This window comes from Cynoglossus semilaevis, chromosome 14 (assembly GCF_000523025.1).
Source record: "Cynoglossus semilaevis isolate Cse_v1.0 chromosome 14, Cse_v1.0, whole genome shotgun sequence".
Classification (NCBI taxonomy): domain Eukaryota; kingdom Metazoa; phylum Chordata; class Actinopteri; order Pleuronectiformes; family Cynoglossidae; genus Cynoglossus; species Cynoglossus semilaevis.
The window spans coordinates 3,535,956-3,554,675 of record NC_024320.1 but is presented as its reverse complement, the minus strand read 5'-3'; the positions used below and the strand labels follow the sequence as shown (position 1 = coordinate 3,554,675).

The window sequence follows — 18,720 nt, the reverse complement described above, 5'->3', positions numbered from 1 at the left end:
ATGACCGTCAGCTCTTTCTTCAAAAAGAGAGGCGGACGCAGTGAGCTGTTGTCAAGGGTCACCCCTTACACACACACACACGCAAACACACACACACAGAACCCACTCCCTCCCACACACACACACACCTGTCAGAAGAGATGCTAATGTGCAGCAAAAGTCCCTCAAAAATTGAACACCTCGCACAACGTCCTCCATGTCACAGAGGGTCAGACAGGTCTGCTCTACAGAGTTAAGAAGAAGCAGGAGCAGAATATGAAGAATGAGGAAGAGGATGATGGAGGAGGATAAGAAAGATAAGCGCCAACCACAAGATGACGTAGAAGGATGAGAAGAAGGAGGAGAAGGAGAAGAAGAAAAAAAAAAAAAGTAGAAGCAGGATAAGAAGGATGAGGATGGGTGAAAGATGAAGATAAAGCAAAAGAAGAAGGCAGCAGCACATGAGTGACCCTGGAAGTGATGACAGTGGGCGGAGCCTAAACTGGGTTGCTTTTTATGTGTCAGGAGTCACAGGTCCTGCGGTTTCATCCTCTCTGTCCGTAGTTTCCCTCCTGACCCTGGTTGGTTTCCATCGGGTCTTCTTTGAAGTTTTCACACAGATCTATCACTTTCCTACAAAACCAGACATGTGAGGCACAGGTTAGATCATATGTAAGTACTGCCTGATGGAATTATACAATAGATGTGTTGACGTTTCATCTCCACTTATCTGTGTATTTGGCAACCGTCCACTGCATTTAGAGATTACTACAAAATAACAGTACAACTACAGCAGTGGTTCTTAACCTCGTTGGAGGTACTGAACCCCACCAGTTTCATATGCCCGTTCATGGATTCCTTCTTCATTGGAAAAATAAAATATGATTTTTTTTTTCAAATTCAAGACATAGGTATATGTTTTACTTATATGTTTTAAATTCCCTGCAGCACAGATAGGCCAAGCGATGTAGTGTGATCACCGGCAGCTAGTGATGGCCAAGCGGGGCGTGTCATCACAAATCATTTGAGTCTGGGTGTGTGTCTTGTCTTTCACCAAATTCCTGGGGTTCGATATAACCCAGGTTAAGAGATGAGATGCCCTGCTTACAGTTTATAAAAGCAGCAGGAGTGTTTGTTGTGCTCTCTCTTCGATTCTTCTTTAGTTGCTAAAATTTGTGCAGCTAAAAAAAAAAAGCCTTCTGATGATGGAAAATGTCAGTCATACCTGGCCATTTCCTTGGTCTTGGGCTGGGAGCCCTCCTGGTCCAGAACATTTAGTAGGAGACTCATTCCTCCTTCTTTTATCAACAGGGGACAATATTTCCTTGCTGCAGAGAAGTTTAGAGATAAAAAGAGAGGTACATAAAATACCAGAAATTCTCATCGGCTCCAGTCTACCGTTTTTTTTGTTTGTTTGTTTGTTTGTTTGAGGATACTCACGATACACTGACACCAGGTTGTACAGCGCCCACGTGGCCCAATGCTGGCTGACAGGCGAAAGACTCTGAGGCAGGAGACGTAGAATGGGCTCAAACGACCTGAGAGATTAATGTTGATGAAGGAACTGCATTCATTTCTATCACGAACCAAATATTTCAAATGATCAAATCCAATCATTGTTGTCAAAACCTGTAGTTGATGTTGCGTTGTGAGCTGACGTCCCAGCTCTGAATGGCGGCCCACATCTTGCCCATCACTGCTTCCCTCCGCGGCTCCTCCATTAACCAAACATCGGGCCCGTCGAACATGATGTGGGAGAGTACGCCGCAGGCATTATATGACACCTCGATCCCGTCTGCTTTGCTGTCCAGCAGGTTACTGTGGAGGTGTTGACCAGTACAAAGATTTAATATTTGATATGACTGTTGTTTAGGCCAGTGTTTCCCAACCTTTTTTAAACCACGTCACATATATCATCAGGAAAAACTCCAAAGTATAAAAGTATATTTTTATGAAATTGAATCTTCAAGTTTAACTGAATTCATAATTGACTAAAACCTCGGCCTGTTTAGTTGAAGACAACGCTGATATACTGGCAGGAATTGAAGAAAGACGCTCACAAAGATCCTCTTCAACAGCTCTGATTATCTTTTTTTGTTTTGTTTTCCTACCCATCTGCTGCCACTTAGCAGAAAAGTATTTAAATTGTTCTGCCTTTTATGCTTATTTTAGAAATATATGCAATAAATAAATAATAGTTTTCAGACCAATTGAGTGAAATTGGATCATTTTCTGCACACTAGTGTGCCACGAGACAGTGGTTGGGAATCACTGGTTTAGGCTTTTTACTCACTGCACTAGGTAGACCAAAACTCGCACCTGAACACACTGATGAACTGTGGAGTGAGCAGCTGCGGCCTCAGAGCCTTGACCTCAGCTACGTTTCCCAGAAGCCCCAGCATGTTGCGGTGAAGCTCCTGCTTATCTGGAAACTCCTGGTTTAGGATCAGTTGGAACAAACAAAGGTTAAAGGGTTTTTATCCTTAAAGATATAGTTGACATTCATTTGAGTTGTGGTCATTGATGGTCACAACAAACATCAAAAACTGACTAAAGTCAGTGACCAAAACCTGTAGTCTCCTACAGGTTGACTAAAACCTGTAGTCTCCTACAGGTTTTGGTCACTTGGTAAACAGCATCTTGATCCTCTCCAGTCCATAGAGAAATTCAACATTTTATTTTACAAGGACACTGAGTTGCTAGGTCGTCGCTGCATCATTTAGTACATTTATTTGACAGAGATAAAGAAACTCATTCAAATTCACTCCTAATTCAAAATCTACATGAAACCTTTTTTCTAAACGAACTTTGGTGTGCAAAACCAACTGGATCACGGCGTTACTGAACAACCCACACTTCATTCACGTGTAAGTTAACAGTGTGAAAAAGCAGGTAGATAATGACACGTGATAACGACGGCACTCGTGTTCTGACCTTCAGGCATTCCAGGAAGAGACTCATCCCACGACAGTTGAGGAACATCTGACAGTTGTCTGATGTCTCATCTGTGATGTTCCACAGAGCGCTCCAGGAGAACTCCATCACCTGGTCACACTGGGTGGGGAAACACACACACACACACACATAAATGTAAACGAAACAACTACAGAGAGTTTAAACAGTAAAGATGAGACAAAGTCAGACTCACCATTCTGTCCTGAAGCTTCTTCTGAATCAGATTCAACATCGTCTGTAAACAGACAAAGAGAATTACTACAAGTAATGCACTTTACCGCCTGAGGAGGGGAGAAGGAAAGGAGAAGAAAGGAGAGGAGAAGGAAGGAGGATGAGAGGATGAGGATACGTGATAGAAAAAAGAGATAAGTGACCGGTGAAAAACGTGAAACGTACGTATGGTAACAAATGAAATAGGAGTTACTGTATAATTCCAGTGGAGCCTGAACCTCAGTCTTACACATCCAATCATAAAACACCCATAAAACAACCACCCATTGTGGAGTGGAGTGACAGAGCTACTGCAAGGGTTGCATCAAGGCAGATTTATTTTTTTAATCTTTATTATTTGTGCCACAGTGGGGAGGGGGGCAGCACTAGTTTGTAATATCTCTAGGAATAACAGTGTGTTAAATTGAGTTTTGAAGCAATAGCTGTAAATGTGTTGTAATGGTTGTACTTCTTCAAAACAAAGAGCAGAAACTGACGTCCAGCATGTTTGAGGGAGTGGGGCTTCAAGGTCCATCAGGCCCGTACCTTAACAAAGCCCATCTTTCCCACAGCTTCCTTGTGATGGTTGTCCACCTGACAGACCAGAGCGTTGCACAGGTGGACCGCGATCCTCTGGATGGACTCGTCCTGCCTTGCTGGCTCCAGGATCTTCAGCAGCAGCTGGTTGACCCGGGTGTACTGGAACTCCAGCTCCTCAGGGATACTGAAGTTGCACAGAGTCAAGCAGCAGTTCCTCTGGACCTGGACCAAGACAGGAAGTAACTCAGGCTAATTAGTTTGCATTAGGGTCGGGTGCTACTGGCAAAAAAATGAAATCCCAGTTATTTATGGCATTTTGCTGACAACGATACCTTTTCTACAAGGTGGAGTGGTAGCACGTCTTTGGCAATGCAATATGCCGCCACATTACGCTTACTTTGCTGCTAGTAAGACACAGATTGACTGAGGTGGCATTTACATGGCAATGATATGACTATACTAGCTATAGTGCAGATTCGGTCTTGCGTTTAGACGAAGACGGGGTTTTGGGGCGAAGAACTCACGCTCTCTGTGTACATGTCCCAGTCTGGAGATGTTTGAAATCACTGCCACTTTACGGCTGTTTCAAGTTATTAAACGTGTGCTCACATGTGTTTGCAGGTGATAGTTAGAGTGTGTGTGTGTGTGTGTCATCATCATGCACTGTTTTGCCAACTCCCTAATCAACTCAATACAGGATCAACAAGTTTTCATATATAGGGCCCCTGTTCATTCATTAATTCCATAAAAAATTACAGGCTACTTTTTACTGAAGTGCGTTCCTTTTCTAGCTCAACTGGACACGTATTTCTGTTTCTAAATTACTTTTTTTTTTTTTTTAAAGGGACGTTTGGCAACCCTAATCACACGGCACTCGTCGTCACCTCATGCGTAATTGCAAAGTGGTGAGAACACAAGCCTAGTTTGCATATGACTTTACTGTTGTTATAAACCATTGTGAGCTTTCAGCCTTTAAAATCTGTGTCCACAAACGTCCCGAGGCACACGTGTGGATATAGACAAGAAGAAGACGTTTGGTTTCGAGCGGAGAGCACAGCAGCAGGCGCACAGTTGAGCTGAAAGGTTAGGGAAGTTATAAGACGTGGGAAAAGTGAAAGTGAAAGTATTCACAGCTTTTCCATTGTGTAACTGTGACTGAGTCAGTCAGGACATGAAATCAGCAAACATTTCAATATTTCCAAAAGTAATAGAGATAAATGAAACTTGCGTTCAACAGTCAATGCGCATTGGTTATAAGAAAAGCCGACATTGCAGTCACTACAAATAACATTGGTTCTTTTTACTGTAGGGCTGTAATCTCCCAGTCGCCTGGTCGAAGTATCGGTCGGCGCGTTCTGGCTTGACTTAAATTCTGATTGGTCGATTTTGTACTAATGTTATGGTGGTGTTGTCAGAGCACCCCTGTTTCACAGGTAACAGCCTGTCTTCAGAACACCCCCCCTTTATTTGCTCTAATGTGGATCAGCCCGACCCACAGACACCCCCCCTTTATTTTCTCTAATGTGGATCAGCCCGACCCACAGTCTTCTCTACCACGTTGAAGACATCAACAGTGTGGCAGTATTTTACAATAACAGAATAATAGAGGAAAAGTTGAAAGAAAAGTTTTCAAGCAACATTTTGCATATCACCTAAAAACGATCATTTCTCTGCATCTGTTTGTTCAATTACATGCTGACGTGCCATAGCGAAAACAAATAGAAACACTGTTGGAATAACGCGTTCCCAACCAGGAGGGTTTAGGTACCATGGGAGAATTGAGAATCTGACAATGAAGCATTTGGAGTGTCTGTGTATTTTTGTCATTCAGGAAATACATTTGTTTTATTTTATACATTTTGATATTGTGCAGAGTGACCTCTGTCAATGAAGGTGCCTGTGTGACAGTTGATATGTGGCTTAAATGTATAACTTAAGAGTTTGTTTGTTTGTTTTTCAAAGGGTTTGTCTCTGGGAAAAATGAATCTAATATGCTATAATGCTTCAGGGAAACCCAAAATACTAACATATATATCGAGTATCACCAGTCCATACCGCACAGCCCTAGGTTATATAAGTGCTGCAGCAGTCTTAGCCACACTCCATATGTTCCCATTGGTTGAGCTGTGTTATTAAACAAGGTCCAAACCAGTACTGATCAACACCCCCCGCCCCCTCCTGTGACTCATGGTTTGTCTGCATGTCTATTCAAAGCCTGAGCAATGGCCTTTTAACATAATTACAAACATTTTAAAACAGAATAATAATTAGTAAGCCTTAAAGAGCTCAGACGAGTTCTCAACAAATATACAAGGTTATATTTCATATTTTAATTCCTTAAACACCCATTCACACGAGGAAAATAAAACACTATTTGTCATGCAAATATCGATGCCATCGACAATACAAACATATGGTTGCTCTTCAAACACAGTGGTGGTAATCATATGATACTCATTTCCACCAGGGGGCCACATCATCAATACAGTTCCCCTTGAAGGGCCGGTTGTAAATGTTAGACTGTATAGATCAGGGGTCCCCAAACCCCGGTCTGCGGACAAGTACCAGTCCATAGATCATTTGGTACTGGGCAGAACACAGAACGACTTGGCGGGCCGCATTTGGCCCCCGGGCCTTGGGTTTGAGGCATATGATATAGAGTATTTACCGTGACCTCCTGATACTGTTCCATTCCATTCAGCACCACCTGAATGACCTCGCGACGCAGCCGCACACTCTGGTCACTGCGGTACTCTGTGTTGGTCAGGTAGAAGAGAGCGGCACTGCCTGTCACCTGGATGCTCTTATCGTATTTATGGCACTTTAACGCTGCGATGACCAGCTGTGACAGAGAGAGAGAGAGAGAGAGAGACAGAGAGGCTTCTTCAGAATTCTAAATGTCTCCAGCTCATCATACCAAAGCAGATATTTATACATAGTCCCCCTTTTGGTAAACAGTCGGATGATCGTTATTAAAGAAGGAACCTGCAAAGCTCGGAGCAGCTGGCTGCAGTGTTGTATCCTTGCAATGTCAAACAGCTGGTTGATGGCCCTGTGAGTGAGTTCAGGGCGCAGCTCGGTGTACGCCTCGATAGCATTGAGGATCTGGTCTTCGTTCTTTGAGCCAGTCACCTGAAAAAGACCAGAAAGGCCTAATGTGAATGACACCTTCAAATGCATTGTGCAGATATTCATACAAATATGACGCATATGGATACAATTAGCATCCTGTCGTTGTGCTACCCTCATGGCAATGTGGAACCTTGTGATACACACCGGCTGCATGTTGACAACATACAAAGGCAAGCCAAGAAGTTTTAAGACAAATGGAAACAAGCCTTAAGCCAGATGATGCTTTTGGGATCTATCACGCAACAAATTTATTCAGACCAGTGTTTTGTGCAAGATTGAAGAGTGTCATCCCTTATGTCCTTAAATGGCTAAATTTAAGCACTTGAGTGGCCCTTTGGCTCAGAGGCAATGTCTCTGTCATCGGTGTGGAACCCCAGGATTCACTTCCTGGGCAAGTTTGATTCCCGGTCAGGACGGTTGGTACCTTCCAGTGGACTCACCACCTGCAGGAAGGTTTGGGAGGTTGGTACGGTGCAATGTGATTTGGGTGGTGGTCATGGAGACTGCTGCCCCCGCGACCCGGTAAATGGATAAGTGGATGAAAATGGACGGATGGATGGAACAACACTTGATGCTGAAGCGCCTCCATAAACCTGTTGTGCAGCTTTGGTAATTGTGACAGGGTTCCATTCAGGTTTGGTCAAAATGATGTGATGCTCTGATTGCTTATCAAATAAAAGGTCAACACAGCACAAAACTTGACAAAGATTTATTGATGAAGCTTATCAAAATTGTTTTAGTGATTAACATCAGACACACGCAGAAATGACTCATTCTGAGAACTTTTTGCCTTGGCCTCTCACTGCGTTAACATGTAAAGAAAAGGAACATAAGTGACGTGCACTGACCTTGTAAGCGGGGATGTGTGTCACATTGCACAGGGTGGTGTCATACAAGCCCAGGAACTGCAGAGGCCTCTTCAGCTCCTGCAGAGGATAAATGCTGCTCTTGCACGGCTCGACGCTGTAAGAAAGAACAAGTTGACTTATTATCAGGATTGGTCTCATCTGCTGTAGGTCTGCTCTTCAGTGGGAGACCCACCTTGGTCGTCCCATGGCTTCTTCAAAGTGTGGCACTGTGCAGTTGTCCAGCATTACGTGACCTGAGATGTCCAGAGACACAAGGTGGACTAGGCGCTGGACAACTGCCGTCAGGATTTTCCTGGTCATTTTGAACTTGGAGGTCCGTCTGCTCTCACGGGAGATGTCAAGATGCCTGGAGAATGTGTGCAGTGTCAAGGACAAAAAAAACTCTTTATTTCTGCAAAGAAGTTAATATCACCATGTATTTGCCATAGCTCACCTGAGATTGCTAAGATCCAGTACTGTAGTGATCAACTCGTCGGAAAGATCTACATTGTAGAGAACTAGAGAGGCCAGTCTATCTTTCCACTGCGTGAGAAACGTTGTCCCCAACAACTGGACATTAGACAGGTCTAGTGAAACAAGTGACTTCAGGGGTTTGAGCAGCTTCTCTGGGTCCATTTCATCAGGTAGGCCGCCCAGGTTGAGCAATCTGAGGCGGTTGAAACCCTGGAAGTTAAAGTGCGTTTCCAACATGTGCCGAGAAACTGGACTCTCCTCCTCCTCCTCCTCCTCTGAGTCTTCTTTGCAGGCGAGCGGGGCGCCGCCCTTCCTGTAGAAGATGTGGTTGCAGCCGTAAAGACAAAGAGACACTAAGGTGTCACGGAAGCTCGTCAGAGCTTTCAAACTGCGGGATGACAGGCTGTTGCAGTAGGTGAGGTGGAGCTCAATCAGGTCCTGGTCAACACAAGATTCAATTACAATGATTAGGTTTTGGTTAATCAGTCCTTGCAGGTTGTTCGCACCTCAACAAGTTAGATAACAGAGACAAGGAATTAGTCAATTAGTAAGACTGTCAACAATAATTGACAGATTATGACTAACAACATGTACTTTTAACATTCATTTCTTCGTTTTTGTGGTCAAAGGTAACAGGGAGCCAACCCCAGCAATCATCAGGTGAAGGTGGGTTAATAGACCTGCACATTTCTAGGCCATAACAGAGGCTGGACTACCTGGAAAACATCTGCACACACACATAGACAAATGTAACATCCAGAACTGAACTCAAAATACATATACAATTGTAACATCCAGAACTGAACTCAAAATAAAGGGCACTAACCTCTCTTCCACCATGTGACCCATACTTTCAACATTAATATCAAATCATTCTTTTGAACAAATAAATAGATAGAATCTGCTCAAAATGAGTACAATCTGCAGTAACCCACCTGTTTCCTAATAGACTCTAGATCTCTGTCACGTACAAAGTCTTCTCTCAGCTGAACCCTAGTCAGTCTGGTGCTCCGAGGGTCTGAGAAAAGCTGGAAGAAGCTTTCTTCCGGTTCGAAGTTGCTGTCTGTGTGCACCAACTCCATATATCTGTTTGGGCAAAGCAAAGGGCATTACAAACGTAAACCAATTTTTTTCCCAAAGAAAGATCAAACTAACTTGTCCTGTTACGTACGTGTTGACCAATTTGTCACATATTTCACTTGGAAGAAAAATGTCCGAGCGCAGGCACAGCTTGTTCCTGAAGCCTTGATAGCACATGGTCCTCCTGAGGTTCCTCAAACAGTAGACTGTAGCCAGAGTCATGAGACTGTCAGGGTTGTCTCCTGCTTTGGCTGCCATGTTAGCCTCTTATGTGGCTCAGGGCAAAGGCAAGGTGGTGCAGGTTACCTTAAGAGGCAAGAGCCACAGAAAATGAAGGGTTAGTACCTATTGTTTGAGGGATTGTTTGTATATTTATGTGTGGTATGTGTGTGTCCGTATGTTTACTGACACATTATCGACCGCTACCAACAACGAAACTAGCACAACCAGCAAAGGTGTGACATGAGAATGTGGCAGGCTGCTATTGAGAATCACCAAGAAATATTTTATTACTAACTTCTAGATTAGATAAATATGAAATGCATCAATTTTATATAGATTAAAACTGACTGTACACATTTTACGATCATAAAGTAAGCGTAACAAAGAAAATTTCCCTCTTGTTATAACTGTAAAAAAAAAAAAAATTTTACTTGTTACTACCTAATTCCTTGCCTTCCTTAATAATATCAACCAAAGAAATATCCTCTTATGTCACTCATTTCTTAAGAGGAAAATAAATGTGATGTGTGTTCATCTGCTGGGAGGCTACCCTGTGCCTTTGTTTTTCCTTTTTTACTTCTTTGGTAAGACATTTCTCAATTAAAATGTGTACTGGTTCAAAATAGACAGACTTTGAATGGTTCAGTAAAAATATTTGAATATGTTTCATCAGCCATTAAAGGCTGTCTCACACACTATACCTGATATTTGAAGAATGACATTACATTTATAAAAAGTTACTATTTCTCAAGACATTTCTAACCACTCCATCACCAGGACAATTGTTGTGTCTTTTTAATTGCAGTTTTAAAAAACTTTCACATTTACCCAGGTTGTTTTATTGTACTTGGAGCATTTACTGCCACTTTCACCGAAAGCAAACATGCAAAATAGTAATATATAGCCTCGTTAGCTGTCATGCCAACTGTTAGCGACCTCTATTATTCACATTGCAATTTCTTTCAACGTTTATAACACAATCATTAGACAGTAACAATGTTTAAAACTTAGTAACATCCCCACATCTACAACTCACTGTGATGTGTGTTTTGGTTGCTAAGCGGTTTTCTTCTCAAGTATTCCGCCCCCACAAGGATACACATATCTATATATTTAGCAAAGCATCCTGGGGGAGAAACAGCACTGTTTCCAAGATAGCTTCCATGCTAATCAGCGGGATAACAACACAGAAGAACTACTTGATTTTAACATTAATAGTTCACAGGTGCCACCAAGTAGACCGAAAGAGTTAAACAACTCACTTACATTAACTCAAAATCCCAGACAGTAACACTTGTTATTATGTTTTAAGTTTTTACTCTCGGGTTTCAGCAGTAAATTAGCGTCTTAGCATGTGCTAACGATGACTTTCCCTGCCTTAGCTCAATGATGCTAACGTTAGCTCACAGCGGTGTGTGCAGAGACAGAGCCGCGGTCAGAGTTTAGAGGTCAGCTGAGTATGGGTGATCGGTTAAGAAGCCGGTGATCTACCTAAGCTCTGGCCGAGGCTGCGTGTCCTGGTGACGGCGATAAACGAGTACTTTAATCAGCGGTCTACAGTCATCTGGTCACCGTTTTCCTCCGATGTCAACAAACAAGCTCCTCCCCTTTTCCCCTGCTCTTCTTCCTACTTGTACTCCTAGCTCCTCCCACTACCAGTGTAATTTATATATGCATGTATAGACTACATGCCAAACCAAAAGTTTGAGAAAATCACATATCAGAATATTTTTTTGTTATAGTTAACCTTTTCTTGTTTATACTTCCTCTGGCTTTAACAGCAGCATGCCAAATAACAGGCATTTATACACCTTATCAGTCCAACTGTTCTTCACATGATCAACTGGAGATTGTCTGGGAGACTAAGACCGAACCATTGTTAGAAAAACAGAGCTTGGATAAATGTTAAGGGTTAATACGTTGCTGCAAAGCAAATGTGACCCACAATTCAGCCACAGCAGCTAGGGGAAGCCTAAATGCAGTCATTTTATATAAACCTTCACTTTCTGTTTGTCACTTTATCAGGAACATCACTCAGGTATCCTGCACATTGACTTGGTACAATACAACTTTGATGCCCTTTCAGATGCCTGTTACAATGTGAAATTATTATTGTTGGTAAACCCTTATTGTCCGCACTTCTTGTGGGGACAATGTGCTTGTCCCAACTGAGTGAGAGGGTATTTATAAGGTTAGGTTTTTATAGTTTTGACTAGAACTGGATGCAGATAAGAGTTTGGGTAAGGTTACGGTTTGGTCATATATCTGTATTACAAGTCCTCACAGGACCCAAAAACGGTGTTTGTCAGAAGGAGAGAGAGGGTGAGAAAAGAGAGCGAGAGTGAGAGTGCGTGTATTTTTATGTGTGCACACCCAGTGTCCACGGTACAGTGTTGAGGACGGAAGTCAGAGCAGCAGGACTTCCCTCTGGTTACCAATAATATAATTCATTCTAGCAGGAGACAGTGTGTGTTGGAGACATGTCGACGGCATACAAAAACAGGTGAGGCATCATCACCATCATCATCATCATCATCATCATCATTAAGTAGATGCTATGATAGTTAAACCGACCTTAGTGTGCAGACACATTCAGCTGGACCCTTCTCTAGCATTTCATATACAGTACATTACCATCAGTGTTAGCCTTGCGGTTGCTAACCAAACATTAGCTCAGCTTAGGCTTAACAAACACAGCCCACAAGGTAAACCATGGCGCTATTACATTTTCAAATAAAGGTGGTATTTTATTAAAGTTCACAACATTGATTTAAGTGTCCGTTTTTGTTTATTCAATGTGGACACAGACCACCGTTTGTTAGTCTGTCAGCTGACACATCACACTCTCTGGCAGCTGTGGCTAACAATTAGTTAGCATCGAGCTAACAGCATCTGCTGACAGAGCCACAGTATGAACTCCAATAGCTGTCAATCATTTACATTTTAACTGTCATGCTGACGTTAATTCGGAAACCGACGCGTTAGTCTTTAACTGGTATGGCATTATTTTAAAGAAGAAATTTAGAATGTGTTTTTCTTTTAAATGTGTTTTTCTTTGTTTTGTTTTTCACCCGGGGGTGGGCGGGTGAATGCAGATGACAGTTGTAAGCATATTTTAGTTTTAATTAGATTAAATGAATTTAACCGCTGTGAGCTTTAACATCCTATGGAACTAGAACTATTAGTAGGAACGGTACCATTTCCAAGAGCCAATGCCTTTTGCCAAACCATGGTACTTTGTCCTGGCTATATAGAAGTGGGAGACAATTTTAATTTTCCTAAGTGAACAGTTGTAAAGAGAAGAAAAACTGGTGTCGTTTTCTGTTGTAAAAACAATTAAAGCCTGTTTGTTAAAAAAAAGTAGATAATCCTGAAATGCCAGTTGAACTCATGGAACTGCGGCAATTCCAAGGGACGTTGATTCAACTGTTGCCACATCAGAAGCTGCAGTGTTGTCCCTACCATCGGGTTTTCTGATTAATAATCTTTCTGTGTTATTGTTGTAGAATACAGGAGTTCAAAGTGGCCTTGAGTGAAGACAACATAAACTTGAAAACACTAAGGGAGCTGTGTTTCAATGGTAGGATATATTTTATTATTTGTATATACTCGAGATATATTTATTCAATATATCTGTCAGAACCCATTTGTTTTTATTATTGTGATGATTTTTAATGCAGGAATTCCATTTGAGGGTGGCATAAGAGCACTTTGTTGGAAGGTAATATTATCCAATGTTTTTAGTGTAAACATTAAAACAAGGAAAAATAACTTTTACCAGAAGTCCAATTTTATTCCTCAAACACATCATTCACTGCTTCTGTTTTATTTTGATTTTATTTCTACAATCTCCAAGGTTTTAATGTAATTCTTTGTTAACTGTTCTTTTTTCTATGTTATCTTTAGATATTTCTTGACTCCCTTTAAGTTATTTGTGCCCAGGACTCGGTTACTTGAGTTGCATTTTTGACTAATTGTACAGAAGCAAAATCTTTTGGATAATTGCAGTCATAGACATACTGTAGCAGTTGTGATTTTTGTCTAATTTTTTCTTTTTCTAAATTTTTACATTATCTAAAATAAAATTATTATTGGTTTAACCTGGTTTCTTTTGATCTATTTTGAGTGGATTTACAAAGTACTGGTCAAAACAACCCACGACTTCAACTTTGTAAAATCTGCAATCAAAGTGTCCAGATTTTACAAACTAGTTCATGACACTAGATGAGGAAAAGTCACAAACTTTCATTAAAAAAAGAAAGGATAACCAGTAATTCGGTCAACACAAAAACTGAAATGGGTCAAATTGACCCGCAACATAATAGGATGGTTAACTGTTAGATAAGAAGAAGAACTTAATTAATCCCTCGGGAGTTTCCTTTGGGAAATTAAGGAATATCTTCAATATCTTTCTTTTTTTCATTATTGAAATATCTCTCAATGAATATCACAATTGATTTCCAGTAATTCTGAAACAAAAACCATTAGAGCATAGGGTGAAATGAGATGCAACTGCTCTGAATGTGATTCATAAGTATGTTGACTTTGAAATTATATTCACCTTTTTTCCAGATCCTTCTTAATTACCTACCTCTAGACCAGACACTATGGGAGTCATTCCTCAAAAAGCAGAGGTCAGTACAGCTACGTTTATACACATTTTGCGTTTTTAATTTGTCACCAGGCAACTCTTCTGTCAGTCGTCATACACATTTTGTGTTTTTAATTTGGGGGTCACCAGGCAACTCTTCTGTCAGTCGTTAGCGTCCAGGCATAACCTATGATCCAAGAACTTATTTTTGTGACTGATGTCTCTCCAGGGATGTGTACTCTCAGTTCTTGAAGGAGATGATCATACAGCCGGGTATTGCCAAAGCCAACCTGGGATTTTCCAGAGAAGATGTCACCATGGAGGACCATGTGAGAGAAAATGTCTTTTGTTTCAATTAATTCTTTATTAAGTGCAACTTTTGTCTGATCCAGATTTGTTTTCCTAGCCTCTGAATCCAAACCCTGAAAGCAGATGGAACACCTACTTTAAAGATAATGAGATTCTTCTCCAAATTGACAAGGATGTCAGGTATTTGTATTAATCTTATTTATAACTATACGTATGACCTAGTGAGTCATAGATGATGTACCACGAAACAACTACTGTAGTCATTCCTATTGCATCAGTTACTAACTGATTAATCTGTTATCCTTTAGTCTATATTCAAAAGATAAAAAACTGTTTTGCAGGCGGCTCTACCCAGACATGGCTTTCTTCCAGCGTCCCACTGACTACCCCTGCCAGCTCATCCTGGATCCTCAGAACGACTACGAGACTCTCCGTCGGCGAGTCGAACAAACCACTCTGAAATCTCAGACTGTAAACCGCAACCGCAGTGGAGTCACCAACGTGAGTGAAGCTTTACACGGACCACTGAAACGTCCAATCTGAACCCGCAACTGGGTTCCCAAATAAATATGAAATAATCACGTTAGTTGTTTAACTATGGGGAAATCAATCAGCGGGGATGGTTGGCATTAAAATCTGTTGCTGCATGACCCGACCTTAGTAGTAATCATTTGTATTATTTGTATCATCTAAGGTGAATCTAAGGTTCTCAGAGTGAACTGATAATTGATTCAATTGCAAAAAATATGTTGCCAACAACAAGCTAAGATGAGACAGGAGTAGCGAAAATATCGAAGCAGCGATTCGGACAGCAAGAAGAATACAAAAAGCATTGATGGAGCTGTGGCAGTGAGAGTACAAATCTGTAGGCTGCGATTTCTCATCAGACAAAGTTGTTAAGTATGTGATGCCCGTGGCTTTAGTTGTCAAAAAACCTGCTCGAAACCAGTCTGTGAGTGTGTACTCCACAAGTCTGTTAGAGTTGTGAAGTGTTTCAGAACATTTTTTTCTTATCAAACCAACCGGTTCTCAGGTCAGCTCACCGGGAAAATCCCTGAACCTGTATCCATCTAATGAGTACGCAGTACTGCCCAGTGGAAGTGAAGCTCACTGGGAGGTGGTGGAGCGCATCCTCTTCATCTACGCCAAACTCAACCCAGGCATCGCCTATGTGCAAGGCATGAACGAGATAGTGGGGCCAATTTACTACACCTTTGCCACGGATCCCAACAATCAGTGGAACGGTGGGTGATGCTAAAAGAAAAAACATGCTGAACACGGAAGAAGTTTTGACCTGAAGTAAAATAAAAACCAACCTCCTCTGCTCCTTTGTCCAGAGCACGCTGAGGCAGACACGTTCTTTTGCTTCACCAACCTGATGTCAGAGAACAGAGACAATTTCATCAAGAGCTTGGATGACTCCCAGTGCGGCATCACCTACAAAATGGAAAGTGTGTACTCCATGCTCAAAGGCAAAGACATGGAGCTTTACCTGAAACTGGTGAGAATAGATAGATGGGCATGTACACATATGTGAATGTGTGTGTGTGTATATTAGGGCTGTTGAACATGTTAGTCGTATTGTTAATATCATGAACATGAACCTCTTCTTACTCTATGACCTACTATCCTTATGACATACAGTAATACCCTGAGATACGTGCATAATCCATTTCAGGACTGTGCTCATATCTTGAATCAATTTTTCCCCATAAGAAATAACAGAAAAAAATTGATCCGTTCCTGCCCTTTAAAAAACCCTTATTAGTGCTAATAACAATGAAAAAAACACGTTTTTAATTGATATAGAGACATACACACACACACAAAAATGATAGTATATAAGGATTCCTGTGTACAAACGCGCTTGTATCTCAAATCTTTAGTCGTATCTCGAAGCAAATATTTGCTCGAAGCAAATGTAGCTTGATTGTTGATTGACTGACTCAAATTGTAAGTCACTTTGGATTGAAGCGTCTGCTAAATGTATTGTCATGTAATGTAATATATTGTTGAGGGTAACGGCTGCACCGACGTTTTGAAAAAAAATAAAATACTGACTTTGATTTTTCTTCACACAGGAAGAGCAGAATATCAAACCTCAGTACTTCACATTCCGCTGGTTGACCCTGTTGTTGTCTCAGGAGTTCCTCCTGCCGGACGTTATCCGTATCTGGGACACGCTGTTTTCCGATGTGGACCGATTTCACTTCCTCATCGTGGTCTGCTGCGCCATGCTCATGTGAGCGACTCGCACTGTTGTCACACTGTGCCCAGGCTTTTTACTCTGTGTGTGTTTTGAGTCACTGTTTGTTTTGCATCTGTTTGCAGACTCATCAAAGAAAATTTACTGGCTGGAGATTTTACAGTCAACATGAGGTTACTGCAGGTAAAGGTTTTCAACTACGTACAACATTATGTCTTGTTTTAAAAGTGCCGTTAAGCAGCGGACCCAAGGTGCAAAGAACAACTGCTGTTTGTGATAAATATGCATAAAAACATCAGGTCGTGGCAGGTCAAAAATGGACTAAAAAGACAAAAAATGATGCAAACTGTTTTCTAAGAACACACAGAAATGCCTTTTTAGAGAAGTTTTTGCACCAAAATGTGCACTGACATGAAAGATTCTGACCAATAAATGTTGTGCTATACTGACATTTAAGGAAAAATATGTTAAGATCCCCTTTTTTTAGTCACAAAATGCATCCTTTACCCCCAAATGACCACCAACATAATCATTAAAAAAAAAAAAAAATCAAACCTTGTCATGTCAAACATAGACTGAAAATTGACATCATTTACAGGTAAGTTTGTGAAAAAATGCAATACGATAATATTTTAAAAAATTTAAAATTTCAATTATTGTCCCCCCAAAATTTAAGCCAGCAAATGTCATATCTAGCATGTAAAACAACTTGTCCTTGTTGAAGACGAGTCCAACAACAGCTACAGACTCACCATTATCGTCGTGTCTTTCTTTCAGGACTATCCCATCACCGATGTCCACACGATCCTGACCAAGGCCAAAGAACTGCAGGACAACTCCTAACCTGTCCCCTTTGTCTGTGGAGTGGTAGGCTGGAGCGAGAAGGTCAATCATGTCAGACTTGATGATTCCTGGGAGGAGACTGGACACCTATATTTGTAAAAACGGCTCCTTGCTCCTTTTTAAAAACAGTAAGAGACATGGGGCCAGCAGGGGGTGCAGCGAAAAACCCAGAATATACTACATGCTTTAACTGTTGCTTACTTGGAAGATGAATGGAGGGGAGGAGAGACAACTTGTTTCTTGGTGGGTTGTGGGGGAAAGTCTTGACGTCAGTTTAGCAGTGGTCGTTCCAACACTAACCCCAGAAGCCTGTCCTGGTCTGACGACAGACTGGAAATGAAGCCAAGAATGGAACAGAAACTTGCCACATTCATGCATGTTATCAGGAGGAGTGTAAGGAGCAACAGAGCATGTCTGTTTTTAATCTTCTCAAGTAGGATTTATTGTTGGCAAATGAAGAACAACTTGTTTGCCTTATCGTTGACAGCTTAACCCCGTGAAACATCGGTGTTTCAGTTCGGAGCAGTCAGAATGAAGTGATGGGGATTATTAACAAACAATCATTTGAGAATCTTTATGTATTTGACTTGAAATGAATAGAATCACAATCAGTGACTGGAAATAGGATGGAAATAACGTCTCCACTTCTCTAACAGTACCAGAATAACACGTGTTTTCTGGTGACATCGGTTAAGGGGGTAAAATCTGGTTGCAGTACCAGTCTGCCAGTGGGGCGCTTGAGATTTTTGCCACATGTAGGTACGTTTCCAGGGCAGAATGGCAAGGCCTTTGAAGCAGATTTGATACAAAAAAAATTGAAATTCTTTAATATTAAAAATGAAGGCTTTACCATTTTCTCTCCAATGTAGATTTCACAATAAATCATCTAAGGAAAAAACCCATCAAACGCCACCAGAACCTAAACCCCCCGTCTTACGGAGACCTATATTCTATCCCTACATTATCTGATAGTTACTGACAGACAAACATTTGACTTGAAGTCTTCAAACCAGTGTTTTCAAACTTTTTGAGTTGTGTTTAGTTGAACACTGACATACTTGCGGGAATGGAAGAAAGACAGATCTTCAACACCTCTCTCCTTTCAACTGAGTCTTTGTATTTTAGGTTTTTTTTATAAGCATCTGCTGCCATCTAGTGGATGAGTATTTAATTGTTGTAACAGTTTTCAGATCAAGAACATGGAATTGGTTTCCAACACCTGATTATCTCTCAGTGCAGACTATTGTACCACAGCACAGTAATTGGGGAATCACTGCTTTAAATACATTTCAACTCTTGAACTCAGGATTTATTGTTGGCAAATGAAGAAC

General features: G+C 41.2%; 3 protein-coding genes and 1 long non-coding RNA gene across 6 annotated transcripts in view; 2 read left to right on the top strand and 2 right to left on the bottom strand.

Annotated features, from left to right (window-relative positions):
- Positions 1-18,720, top strand: part of LOC103389163 (threonine synthase-like 2) — a 649,915-nt gene that overhangs the window by 625,499 nt on the left and 5,696 nt on the right. The window contains exon 1 of one of the 2 annotated variants that reach the window (XM_025062850.1): positions 15,447-15,584. The exons of the other annotated variant lie outside the window; for it this stretch is intronic. The gene's annotated coding sequence lies outside the window, so the exon portion shown is untranslated. Of the gene's footprint in view, positions 1-15,446; positions 15,585-18,720 lie in introns of those variants that run through there. 2 annotated transcript variants of the gene reach the window in all.
- Positions 34-11,072, bottom strand: zer1 (zyg-11 related, cell cycle regulator). 2 transcript variants are annotated; one of them, XM_008324492.3, is made up of 16 exons: positions 10,932-11,072; positions 9,310-9,524; positions 9,074-9,224; positions 8,119-8,576; positions 7,858-8,031; positions 7,665-7,779; positions 6,670-6,816; positions 6,353-6,526; positions 3,691-3,906; positions 3,128-3,169; positions 2,914-3,033; positions 2,299-2,414; positions 1,609-1,797; positions 1,420-1,517; positions 1,205-1,307; positions 34-612 (listed from the first exon to the last, which is right to left on the bottom strand). In XM_008324492.3, the coding sequence occupies exons 2-16, from the start codon at positions 9,474-9,476 to the stop codon at positions 525-527; spliced, it is 2,358 nt and encodes a 785-aa protein (XP_008322714.1). In that variant the 5' UTR covers positions 9,477-9,524; positions 10,932-11,072; the 3' UTR covers positions 34-524. The 2 variants fall into 2 exon arrangements, with proteins under 2 accessions (XP_008322714.1, XP_008322715.1); XM_008324493.3 differs by lacking the exon at positions 10,932-11,072 and adding an exon at positions 10,707-10,907.
- Positions 11,592-17,594, top strand: tbc1d13 (TBC1 domain family, member 13). Its single transcript, XM_008324494.3, has 12 exons — positions 11,592-11,943; positions 12,947-13,020; positions 13,121-13,161; positions 14,013-14,074; positions 14,261-14,360; positions 14,438-14,520; positions 14,682-14,841; positions 15,374-15,584; positions 15,678-15,841; positions 16,422-16,582; positions 16,672-16,729; positions 17,324-17,594. Exons 1-12 carry the CDS (start codon positions 11,921-11,923, stop codon positions 17,387-17,389), a joined length of 1,203 nt encoding a protein of 400 aa, XP_008322716.1. The 5' UTR covers positions 11,592-11,920; the 3' UTR covers positions 17,390-17,594.
- On the bottom strand, positions 16,982-17,730 carry LOC112488114 (uncharacterized). Its single transcript, XR_003051856.1, has 2 exons — positions 17,591-17,730; positions 16,982-17,418 (listed from the first exon to the last, which is right to left on the bottom strand). It is a non-coding gene; the product is annotated as an uncharacterized LOC112488114 (long non-coding RNA).

Coding starts and splice junctions, on each gene's coding strand:
- zer1 (XM_008324492.3), bottom strand. CDS start 9,476: ATGGCAGCCAAAGCAGGAGACAACCCTGACAGTCTCATGACTCTGGCT. Junction 9,225..9,309: donor TGTGACAAATTGGTCAACAC/GTACGTAACAGG, acceptor TTGCCCAAACAG/ATATATGGAGTTGGTGCACA. Junction 3,034..3,127: donor AGAAGCTTCAGGACAGAATG/GTGAGTCTGACT, acceptor TTCCCCACCCAG/TGTGACCAGGTGATGGAGTT.
- tbc1d13 (XM_008324494.3), top strand. CDS start 11,921: ATGTCGACGGCATACAAAAACAG. Junction 14,521..14,681: donor CAAATTGACAAGGATGTCAG/GTATTTGTATTA, acceptor ACTGTTTTGCAG/GCGGCTCTACCCAGACATGG. Junction 14,842..15,373: donor ACCGCAGTGGAGTCACCAAC/GTGAGTGAAGCT, acceptor ACCGGTTCTCAG/GTCAGCTCACCGGGAAAATC.